Source organism: Neovison vison, chromosome 6, assembly GCF_020171115.1.
Source record: "Neovison vison isolate M4711 chromosome 6, ASM_NN_V1, whole genome shotgun sequence".
NCBI classification, from domain to species: Eukaryota; Metazoa; Chordata; class Mammalia; order Carnivora; family Mustelidae; genus Neogale; species Neogale vison.
Genome location: NC_058096.1, coordinates 82,827,012 through 82,839,450, shown reverse-complemented (window position 1 = coordinate 82,839,450; position 12,439 = coordinate 82,827,012). Strand labels below are relative to the sequence as shown.

Sequence of the window (12,439 nt, the reverse complement as noted above, 5' to 3'; positions counted from 1 at the left end):
AAGTTCTTTATAGATTTTGGACACTAGTCCTTTATCTGATATGTCGTTTGCAAATATCTTCTCCCATTCTGTCAGTTGTCTTTTGATTTTGTTAACTGTTTCCTTTGCTGTGCAAAAGCTTTTGATCTTGATGAAATCCCAACAGTTCATTTTTGCCTTTGCTTCCCTTGCCTTTGGCGATGCTCCTAGGAAGATGTTGCTGCGGCGGAGGTCGAAGAGGTTGCTGCCTGTGTTCTCCTCAAGGTTTTTGATGGATTCCTTTCTCACATTGAGGTCCTTAATCCATTTTGAGTTTATTTTTGTGTGTGGTATAAGGAAATGGTCCAATTTCATTTTTCTGCACGTGGCTGTCCAATTTTCCTAACACCATTTATTAAAGAGGCTGTCTTTTTTCCATTGGACATTCTTTCCTGCTTTGTCAAAGATTAGTTGACCATAGAGTTGAGGATCTATTTCTGGGCTCTCTATTCTGTTCCATTGATCTATGTGTCTGTTTTTGTGCCAGTACCATGCTGTCTTGATGATGACAGCTTTATAATAGAGCTTGAAGTCCGGAATTGTGATGCCACCAACTTTGGCTTTCTTTGTCAATATCCCTTTGGCTATTCGAGGTCTCTTCTGGTTCCATATAAATTTTAAAATTATTTGTTCCATTTCTTTGAAAAAGATGGATGGTACTTTGATAGGAATTGCATTAAATGTGTAGATTGCTTTAGGTAGCATAGACATTTTCACAATATTTATTCTTCCAATCCAGGAGCATGGAACATTTTTCCATTTATTTGTGTCTTCCTCAATTCATTCATGAGTACTTTATAGTTTTCTGAGTATAGATTCTGTGCCTCTTTGGTTAGGTTTATTCCTAGGTATCTTGTGGTTTGGGGTGCAATTGTAAATGGGATTGACTCCTTAATTTCTCTTTCTTCTGTCTTGTTGTTGGTGTAGAGAAATGCAACTGATTTCTGTGCATTGATCTTATATCCTGACACGTTACTGAATTCCTGTACAAGTTCTAGCAGTTTTGGAGTGGAGTCTTTTGGGTTTTCCACATAGAGTATCATATCATCTGCGAAGAGTGATAATTTGACTTCTTCTTTGCCAATTTGGATGCCTTTAATTTCCTTTTGTTGTCTGATTGCTGAGGCTAGGACTTCTAGTACTATGTTGAATAGCAGTGGTGATAATGGACATCCCTGCCGTGTTCCTGACCTTAGCGGAAAAGCTTTCAAATTTTCTCCATTGAGAATGATATTTGCGGTGGGTTTTTCATAGATGGCTTTGATAATATTGAGATATGTGCCCTCTATCCCTACACTTTGAAGAGTTTTGATCAGGAAGGGATGCTGTACTTTGTCAAATGCTTTTTCAGCATCTATTGAGAGTATCATATGGTTCTTGTTCTTTCTTTTATTGATGTGTTGTATCACATTGACTGATTTGCGGATGTTGAACCAACCTTGCATCCCTGGGATAAATCCCACTTGGTCGTGGTGAATAATCCTTTTAATGTACTGTTGAATCCTATTGGCTAGTATTTTGGTGAGAATTTTCGCATCTGTGTTCATCAAGGATATTGGTCTATAGCTCTCTTTTTTGATGGGATCCTTGTCTGGGTTTGGGATCAAGGTGATGTTGGCCTCATAAAATGAGTTTGGAAGTTTTCCTTCCATTTCTATTTTTTTAACAGTTTCAGGAGAATAGGAATTAGTTCTTCTTTAAATGTTTGGTGGAATTCCCCCGGGAAGCCGTCTGGCCCTGGGCTTTTGTTTGTTTGGAGATTTTTAATGACTGTTTCAATCTCCTTACTGGTTATGGGTCTGTTCAGGCTTTCTATTTCTTCCTGGTTCAATTTTGGTAGTTTATATGTTTCTAGGAATGCATCCATTTCTTCCAGATTGTCAAATTTGTTGGCATAGAGTTGCTCATAGTATGTTCTTATAATAGTTTGTATTTCTTTGGTGTTAGTTGTGATCTCTCCTCTTTCATTCATGATTTTATTTATTTGGGTCCTTTCTCTTTTCTTTTTGATAAGTCTGGCCAGCGGTTTATCAATTTTATTAATTCTTTCAAAGAACCAGCTCCTAGTTTTGTTGATTTGTTCTATTGTTTTTTTGGTTTCTATTTCATTGATTTCTGCTCTGATCTTTATGATTTCTCTTCTCCTGCTGGGTTTAGGCTTTCTTTGTTGTTCTTTCTCCAGCTTCTTTAGATGTAGGGTTAGGTTGTGTATCTGAGACCTTTCTTGTTTCTTGAGAAAGGCTTGTATCACTATATATTTTCCTCTCAGGACCACCTTTGTTGTGTCCCACAGATTTTGAACCATTGTGTTTTCATTATCATTTGTTTCCATAAATTTTTTTCAATTTTTCTTTAATTTCCTGGTTGACCCATTCATTCTTTAGAAGGATGCTGTTTAGCCTCCATGTATTTGGGTTCTTTCCAAATTTCCTCTTGTGATTGAGTTCTAACTTCAGAGCATTGTGGTCTGAAAATATGCAGGGAATGATCCCAATCTTTTGATACCAGTTGAGACCTGATTTATGACCCAGGATGTGATCTATTCTGGAGAATGTTCCATGTGCACTTGAGAAGAATGTGTATTCTATTGCTTTAGGATGGAATGTTCTGAATATATCTGTGATGTCCATTTGATCCAGTGTGTCATTTAAGGGATTTGTTTCCTTGTTGGTCTTTTGCTTGGATGATCTGTCCATTTCAGTGATGGGGGGGGTGTTAAAGTCCCCTACTATTATTGTACTATTGTCGATGTGTTTCTTTGATTTTGTTATTAATTGGTTTATATAGTTGGCTGCACCCATGTTAGGGGCATAGATATTTAAAACTGTTAGATCTTCTTGTTGGATAGACCCTTTGAGTATGATATAGTGTCCTTCCTCATGTCTTATTCCAGTCTTTGGCTTAAAATCTAATTGATCTGATATAAGGATTGCCACCCCAGCTTTCTTTTGATGTCCATTAGCATGGTAAATTGTTTTCTACCCCCTCACTTTAAATCTGGAGGTGTCTTTGGGGCTAAAATGAGTTTCTTGTAGACAGCATATTGATTTTTTTTTTTAATCCATTGTGATACCCTGTGCCTTTTGATGGGCATTTAGCCCATTTATATTCAGGGTAATTATTGAAAGAGATTAATTTAGTGCCATTGTATTGCCTATAAGATGAATATTACTGTATATTGTCTCTGTTCCTTTCTGATCTACTACTTTTAGGCTCTCTCTTTGCTTAGAGGACCCCTTTCAATATTTCCTGTATAGCTGGTTTGGTGTTTACAAATTCTTTCAGTTTTTGTTTGTCCTGGAAGCTTTTTATCTATTTCTATTTTCAATGATAGCCTAGCTGGGTATAGTATTCTTGGCTGCATGTTTTTCTTGTTTAGTGCTCTGACTATATCAAGCCGGTCCTTCCTGGCCTGCCAGTTCTCTGTGGATAAGTCCACTGCCAATCTAATATTTTTACCATTCTATGTCACAGACTTCTTGTCCCGGGATGCTTTCAAGATTTTCCCTTTGTCGCTAAGACTTGTAAATTTTACTATTGGATGATGGGGTGTGGACCTATTCTTATTAATTTTGAAGAGGGCTCTTTGTACCTCCTGGATTTTGATGCTTGTTCTCTTTGCCATATTAGGGAAATTCTCTACAGTAATTCTTTCCAATATACCTTCTGCTCCCCTCTTTCTCCTTCTTCTGGAGTCCCAATTATTCTAATGATGTTTCATCTTATGGTATCACTTACCTCTCAAATTCTCCCCTTGTGGTCCAGTAGTTGTTTGTCTCTCTTTTGCTCAGCTTCTTTATTCTCTATCATTTGGTCTTCTATATCACTAATTCTTTCTTCCGCCTCATTTATCCTAGCAGTAAGAACCTCCATTTTTTATTGCACCTCATTAATAACTTTTTTTATTTCAACTTGGTTAGATTTTAGTTATTTTATTTCTCCAGAAAGGGCTTTTATTTCTCCAGACAGGGCTTCTCTAATATCTTCCATGCCTTTTTCAAGCCTGGCTAGAACCTTGAGAATTGTCATTCTGAACTCTAGATCTGACATATTACCAATGTCCGTATTGATAAGGTCCCTAGCCTTCGGTACTGCCTCTTGTTGTTTTTTTTTTGTTTTTTTTTGTTTTTTTTTGTTTTTGTGGTGAGTTTTTCTGCCTTGTCATTTTATCCAGATAAGAATATATGAAGTAGCAAATAAAATACTAAAAGGGTGGCGAAGACCCCAGGAAAATGTGCTTTAAGCAAATTAGAAGAGACCTCAAATCATGGGGGGAAGAATGGGGGTAAAAAGAAGTTCAGGAAAAAAAACTTAAAAAAGAAAAAAAGAAAAAATGTAAAAAAATATATATATTAGACTGGTGACTAGAACAGGGTCACCCACTTAATATTGGGAGTATTTTGGTCTCAGAAGAAACTACCTCTCAAAATTTTAAAAAATGAAAAACATATATAAAGTTAACATGATGCAGGGATGGAATATAACTATAAAGATGAAAATTTTTTTTAACTTCTAAAAAAAGAGTTGATAAGTTAAGTTGGTTGGGAGAATAAAGAAAAAGAAAGTGAAGAGAATTTGCTCAGGTTGGAGACTAGAACAAAGCCCTGTGCTAGATTTAAGGTGTATTTTGATCCATTAGAAGAAGTTGTACCCCAAAATGTTTTAGAACAAAAAACCCTATGTGTATACAAAAAAATAAAGTTAGATAAAATGAAGGATAAATATGACTATAATAATGAAGTTCAAAAAAGATTTTTTTAAGTGAAAGGTATTGTTAAGATAGATTAGTTAAAAAATGTTAAAAGAGGAAAGGGTAAAAGTTAAAAAAAATTAACAGAAGAAAAAAATAAAAAAATATTAATCAACTTTGCAAAACTAAAGAACCATGGGGAGAATGCCATGAATTCCATGCTTTGCTTTCTCCTCCTCTGGAATTCTGCTGTTGTCCTTGGTAAGTGAACTTGGTCTTGGCTGGATTTCTTGTTGATCTTTTGGGGGAGGGGCCTGTTGTAGTGATTCTCAAGTGTCTTTCCCCGAGGCAGAATTGCACCACCCTTACCAGGGGCTAGGCTAAGCAATCCCCTTGGGTTTGCTTTTGGGAGCTTTTGTTTCCTGAATGCTTTCTGTAGAGTTCTGGAGGATGGGAATGAAAGTAGTAGCCTCCCAATCTCTGGCCAAGAGCTCAGGGCCCCACACCTCAGTGCACCCTCAGAGAAAAGCACTCAATCACTCCCATCTCCCTGGCCTCCACTGCGCTCTGAGCTCACACAGCCTGTGACCAAGCATCTCTTTCTCTGGCCCACAGCCCCGCCTGGAGTCTCTGAACCCCACAGATCTCTGAGCTCTTCCAGGGGTTCTCCCCGGATCTTGTAGGGTCCCCGTTTACAGAGCAGTGGCCTGTGCTACAGATCATGGTTCAAGGTAACCCCAAGTTGAGAGCTCATTCCTTGGCTCCATCAATGTAGCCAGCTTCCCCGCTCTAATACCTATGAGCTCTATTATACTCAGATACCCCCAATCCTTCTGTGACCCCGCGGGACATGGGGCCACGCTGTCCCTATGTGCGCTTCACCCCAGCTTGGCCTCTGGAGTGATGTCCCTCAGTGGAGCAGACTTTTAAAAGTTTTGATTTTGTGCTCCATTGCTCCGCTGCTTGCCGGGAACTGGCCCCTCCCCCCAAGGTCTATCTTCCCATCACTTTGGGTTCACTTCTCTGCCAGTCCTACCTTTCAGAAAGTGGCCGATTTTCTGTTTCTAGAATTTCTTCTCTTCTTTTCTTTGATCTCCTGTTGGATTTGTAGGTGTCTGGAATGGTTTGATAAGCTATCTAGCTGATCTCCTGCTACCTGATGTCATCTCAGCCTGCTATTTCTCTGACATCTTGACTCCTCCCCTATAATATGCCGATTTTAAGGATTAGGCTACTGAGGTACAGAAAAATAAGTGGTTGCTCAAGATTTCAGAGCTGGTAAGAGCAGAATATGTGCTCTGTGCACAGACAAGAGTCCATACTTTTAACTGCTATGCTATGCTATGCTGTCTCTCACAGAAGGGAAGGAGAAATGGTTCTCAAGATGTTTTCCTTCTTCTCTTCCAACTTCTACTCCTATGTCATTCCTATCACTAAGTGCTTTATTTCAGATGTTCCACATTCCCTTTTTCCAGTGGGCCATCCCCTTAAGACTGTTTAGAGCGTAAGAAGTGTGAGTGGTTTATGGTTTATGGATATTGATGTGGAGGAGTGGTATCTGTGACTCGGTGGGGGTGGCCCTTCCCATAACTAGACTTGGAGGAACACAATGTGTGGATTTTTTATTTTCCCATCTTATAATTTGGTCTCTCCACTGCTGTAGGGTAAGTTACTTAAAAGTTAACAATGACCAGGTTACTGTGAGTATGAATCTCTAAACCTACTTTGATAGGTTTGATATTAAATAGATCTAGTTCTCAGAAGTTACTGATTTTAATATGCATAGGTAATGATTCAAGTTTGAACTTGAACATGGACACATATGTATGCAGACATATATATTTTATAAGATCAGGGTGGAATGTGAGTTAGGAAAACCCTAAATTGCAAAGTTGATCCCCTGGCAAAAATCTTTAGACTGGTCAATCACATCATTAGTTTTTTTTTTTTCCTTTGTCTTTTTGGATATTTGTTGAAGTAGTTAACAGATTTTTGGGTTTTCAACCTTTTTTTGAGGAAACCTCCTTTTTGGAGAATGCTTTTCTTCATGTCATATGTAGGGATTTAAATTTATAAATTGTCTCTAGTTAGAAAAATCTTTCCTTAGTAAAGTGGTATATCACAGGAAATTCTTAGCTCAATAGATTCACAGTAATATCAGCATGCACCTATGCCTAATATATTAATATGTTCACTGACATTGTGACCAGTGTGCACTGATTTATCTTACAAACAGCTGTTTAACTCTTGTAGTTAGAAATCTTAGAATGAGAATATATACCTTTTGTTAAACAATCTTGCTGGCACATTAATTTCTCCTGTATACTCCAGCTTCATTCCAGAATGCTTTCAGAATTCTCCATCAAAGCACTTTTCTTTTTAGCAGGAAACTGGAATTTTGTTTCTCATGAACCAAGACACATATGTATGTCTTGTACTTTTCTTTTCTTTTTTTTTTTTTAGGATTCATTTATTTTTTTGACAGACAGAAATCAAAAGGAGGCAGAGAAGCAGGCAAAGAGAAAGGAGGAAGCAGGCTCCCCGCTGAGCAGAGATCCCCATGTGGGGCTCGATCCCAGGACCCTGGGATCATGACCCGGGCCGAAGGCAGAAACTTTAACCCACTGACCCACCCAGGTGCCCCTGTCTTGTACTTTTCACTGATTGTAACCTCTACTTTTACTGAGGCTTATTTCATCCAAATGGAAATCTTTTTGCTATTTATAGTTAAACTATTATTTACACATGGTTTATTATGCTTCCCAAAGTCATCTATATAACCTCTGTTGTAATTAGGTTCCTAGGAAAACAGATCCCAAAATGGCTGCTTCAAGGGAGGAACAAACCCAAGAGAGGGGTCATTCTCTTTGAGAAGGAACAGGGTCTGTAGGCAGACTTGGGTCTGGATTGTTAGCTAAGAAAATGAGTGCCTTTGTCCTAAAGGGGTCTATGGACAATGGATCATAGTATCTACTACAGTCCACCCTTCTTACCATTCAGATCCACCTGCTATAATTTTATTCTGTATGGACACAGTTTCTCTGAGATGCTTTTCCTAACAAAATTTATGAGAAGAACGTTAGTGAGAGGATTATCTCTACCATACTGATTGCTATTAAGGCTGCAGTTGATACTCTGTGGTAGGCTGGATCGTGGCCACCCAAAGACCTGTGAATTTTATTTTGTATAGCAAAAGGGATTTTTCAGATATAATACAATCAAGCATCTTGAGATGGGGATATTATTCTATATTATCTGGGTGGGCCCAATATAATTATGAAAGAGCAAGAAGGTCAATTGCCTTCTTTGAAGAGGGAGGTGGGCTGGTGGAAGCAAAGATTTGAGTGATGCATTTGGAATATGGAAGCTCAAGGAGGTCATGAGCCAAGGAAAACAGTGAACTTCTAGAGGCTAGAAAAGATGCAGAAATGTATTCTCCCCTCAGAGCCTCCAGACACACCAGCCCTTCTGACACCTTGACTTTTCCTCAGTGAGACTAGTTTTCAACCTCTGACTTCTGGAAATGTAGGCAAATAAATGTAGCAACACAAATTCTTGAGCCGGTAAGCATGTGATAATAAGTTAGAACAGCAACAAGAAAGCCAATACAGTGTCCCTCCTCTACCACCTATTCTAATTCCTACACCTTCAGCTGGCCCCTTTGCTGATTTAAGTTGCTTCCTAGTGGGGTGACTCAATACGTTTTCTTCAGGGATCTGAGCCCCTGGTTTCCCTGCCTGTCTCAGATTGTGATGGTTCCCTTGTCCATTTACCAACAAACTCAGGCAGGGGAGGGCCTAGGGATGCCCCATCACTTAACAGCAGCCCTACCTTCTGAAGATATGGTCAATGACCTTTGCCAAGATGGTGACACTCTTTTGTGTGCGTGCGTGTGTGTGTATGTGTTAGTCTTTTGATACAGGAGCTCCAAGTGACTGAGTTCCCAGGTTCAGTGTTCTATCAATAGGGAATTCAATCCTCCCTTTCTCTCTGCCTGCTTCTCTGCCTATTTGTGATCTCTGTCTGTCAAATAAATAAATAGGGAATTCAATACCATGTAATAGTCATTATTTTAGTATGTATATTGCCTTTTAGAGGGTCATTCCTCATCCTCTTAAGATAGCAGGCTGAGTTGTTTCTTTGAAGACGTGTTCCATTGACCTATTAGTCCAGTAGTTTCAGGGCAGGGGAAAGAGAGGTTATCATATGTGATAGGACTAATACATCCATGATCAGGGGGCCACTGCTATATCTCCTTGGTATAAATTGGTTCTGTAGTCTGATGCAATGTATGTGGGCTCTTGTGTCAGCACACCAAATACTCCATGATCCTTCAAATAGTGGCTCAGGCTTAGGCCCTGTGGTCAGGGAAGTCAAACCCAAACCTGGATCACACGTAAATTCGGCTCAACATAATTAATGCCCCTCCAAGATAGGAAAGGTCTTATTTGATAAATAACTTGCACCAAATGATTGATTGGTATCCTTAAGGTTCAGCATTGACCTCTGTTGCTAGCAAGTTACATGTTTAGGTAATAGCAATATTAATGAGATCACCTTGGTGAATGGGAGCTTATGCTATGGGGTAATGCATGGCTCTTTTTCCTCACATCAAGATTATTCTGTTTGCTCACCTACTGGGTAATATTGGGTGGCTATAACAAAGTCTTGGCTCATATCATTTGGAATATAGGCTTCCTTTTGTCAATGGTATTGGTTCTCTTTTCTATCTATCCTTATGTATGTACGTATTCTCTATATTACACAAAATATTCTTTATTACACATGATGCTGTTTGATATTTGAAGATAATGCCAGTAAAAGTAACTGCTATTTACAAGGGCCAAAGATAAGTGATTTTTGTGGCCAAAGATAAGTGATTTTAGCTCAAGAGTATTCTCGTTATTTTTCATCCTGAGAACGGCTCTTGCTTTTCTCTTGCTGCAGAGATATTTTGGAAAAGTTAGAATCATTTTTTTCTCATTCATATTCTGTTTTGTCTCTATGACTTTGCTTCATAAGAACCTATTTACTGCATAGCAGGATTCTGTTCTGGCATAAGTAATAATTCTGCTGCATTAAAATAAAGTATACAGTCACCAATGAAGTAGGAAGGTAAAAGAAAATATTCTAAAATTATCTGCCAAACCAAGTGGTGTTCATTCTAGTAATGTGGGGATGGATTAATGTCTGAAGATTCCCTACTATATGTTTATATAACACTCATACATATGCTGGCTAAGAAAACATGCTTGGTGATCTCCATACATATCAGTTTCTATCTCAGAGTTGTCTTTTCTGTTTGCCTGTCTCATTTTCCAGTTCTTTTATGGTCTTATGTATCCTGTGTCAATGGATACATAAGGATGTATGTATGACACAGGATACAGTGGGCAATTCCCAAAGGAAGAACTACAAATGGCCAATAAGCATGTGAAAATACTCAACCTCACTTCTTTTTTTTTTTAAGATTTTTTTATTTTTATTTTTATTTATTTGACAGACAGAGATCACAAGTAGGCAGAGAGGCAGGCAGAGAGAGAAAGAAGGGGAAGCAGGCTCCCCGCTGAGCAGAGAGCCTGATGCGGGGCTCGATTCCAGGACCCTGGGATCATGACCTGAGCTGAAGGCAGAGGCTTTAACCCACTGAGCCACCCAGGCGCCCCTCAACCTCACTTCTGATCAGGAAATTCCAAGTAAAACAGCAATGAGATAACTGTTTTTCACTGATCAAATTATTAGCACAAATTAATAATACTCTGTGCTTACAAAGGCACAATGGGGAAAACATGCTTTCACCCAGCTGATGGGAATATATATCAGAAGACCTTTCTGGAAAATAGTATGACAGTATGTATCATGAGACCTAGAAATGTTCCTGTCCTTTGTCCCAGAAATTTCCACTTCTGAAGACTCTGACCATCGGTAATCTGAGCATGGAGAGGGCTTCGTGCATAAGATGTTTACTGCAGCATTAGATATGATAGCTAACCCAGATTGACAGGGCTGGAGCTCGCAGTAGGACAGAGAAGCCCCCTCACTTCCCATCTCCCATCGCGCATGGTGGTGTATGGATCAAATTGCTTCACTGCTCAGTTATATTTTCGTTTTTGTCAGTCTGCCAGGCTACGGACAGACCAGTTTTCTGAATTAAAATCATGGGCCGATTTTTCACATTTAGATCTTGGATGGTCCTATTACCTCCCAATAAAGATGATTAGATATTTGAGGGACAATTAAATAGTTAAATAAAGGGAAATTTGGTTGGAGAACGGTAACATGGATTTGGTAGTTATTTGAACCAAAAAGAGAGAGCTGAAATGATGTATTCTATTGTGTAGTAGGAGAGAAAGAATGTTTATGAGGGGAAATTGGAGGATGATTTGAAACATTTCACAAAAATCACTGAACTGTCAGAGGAAAAAAAGTCAACCCTGACCTGTAACAGACTTAGAAACTGAAACAGCCTGAAAATTAAACCCTACTTGGCAAGTGAATAATTAAGCTTCTTTGGACTCTCCCCACTCCCTGGCTGTGGGTCTGTGACATCAGGAACCCGCTCCGTTTCAGCACATTTGCATATCGCCTCATCCACCAGATTCTCATCTCCAAGGCAGAAGGCCCTCATTGTACTGGGGCTCACCCCTTACCTCAGGGTACGGCAGGCCCCTTTGCTAAGTGTATTAGCTGGCATGATGTCGGTCCTTTGGAAGAGAACTTTCCAGACTGTTATTTAACATGAAGGTTTTCTTTCAACTAGGATTACCAGACCAATAACAATGACCAGGCAGTGGTTGAAATCTGCATCACGAGAATCACGACAGCCATCAGAGAGACAGAGTCTATTGAAAAGCATGCAGAGGCCCTGGTGGGGCTCTGGGACTCCTGTCTGGAGCACAGCCTAAGACCCTCTGGGAAAGATGAAGACACTCCCCATGCAAAAATTGCTTCTGATATCATGAGTTGCATTTTACAGGTATGTCAGCATTCACTATCACGCTGTTTGACACTGGCTTTGCAACTTGGGTGAAGTGGTATCTCTGAACCAAGAGCTAATGTTTCTCTAGCCCTCAGATCTGGGAAGAAGACCCCACGAACCATCAACAGCTGAGCCCTGCAAGGTTCTAGAGAGCCTCTTCTGTCTGCAGGACACACTGTGGGGAATTCAAAGTAATGCTGCAGCAAGCTCCAGTCTATTTAGACAGATAAGACACAGGCATATCTAAGCTTAAAATTAATGTATGCCAAGATCCAAATGATGAAAATTCAGAACAAAAAGACCTCTTTTATCCAAGCCGACCAAGGAGGGGTGGGGTCTGAACTGAGGGACCATGAACTTAGAATATGTGGAGAGAAGTGATTTAATCATTTTTACATGTACCACTATATGTATTGTGAATTTTCTGCGATGATAATATTTGCCTATTCTAACTGTGCCTGGCTGGCTCAGTTGGTAGAACGTGCGACTTGATCTCGGGATCATGACTTTGAGCCCCAAGTTAAAAATGGGGCCTACTTAAAAAAAAAAATCCTTCCTCTGGTATAAACATGAATTTGGAATTTGGGCTCAGCCAAAACCGAATTATATGATTGAAATGGTAGGGAGTCACTTAACTTCCTAAGCCACAGTTTCTTGCCTTAAAATACAGATGAGATGACATTGCCTAGGACAAATTTTACCAACCAGTAAATGTTGGTGCTGTTGATATGTGTTTTTCAAAAGAGGATTCA

At 39.3% G+C, this 12,439-nt stretch overlaps 1 protein-coding gene across 8 annotated transcripts in view; it reads left to right on the top strand.

The window, feature by feature from the left end:
- VEPH1 (ventricular zone expressed PH domain containing 1) overlaps positions 1-12,439 on the top strand; it is a 249,980-nt gene that overhangs the window by 24,685 nt on the left and 212,856 nt on the right. For all 8 annotated transcript variants that reach the window (XM_044251673.1, XM_044251670.1, XM_044251672.1 and 5 more), the window contains exon 3: positions 11,469-11,684. In XM_044251673.1, the coding sequence (XP_044107608.1) occupies positions 11,469-11,684 (216 nt within the window). The remainder of the gene's footprint in view (positions 1-11,468; positions 11,685-12,439) is intronic.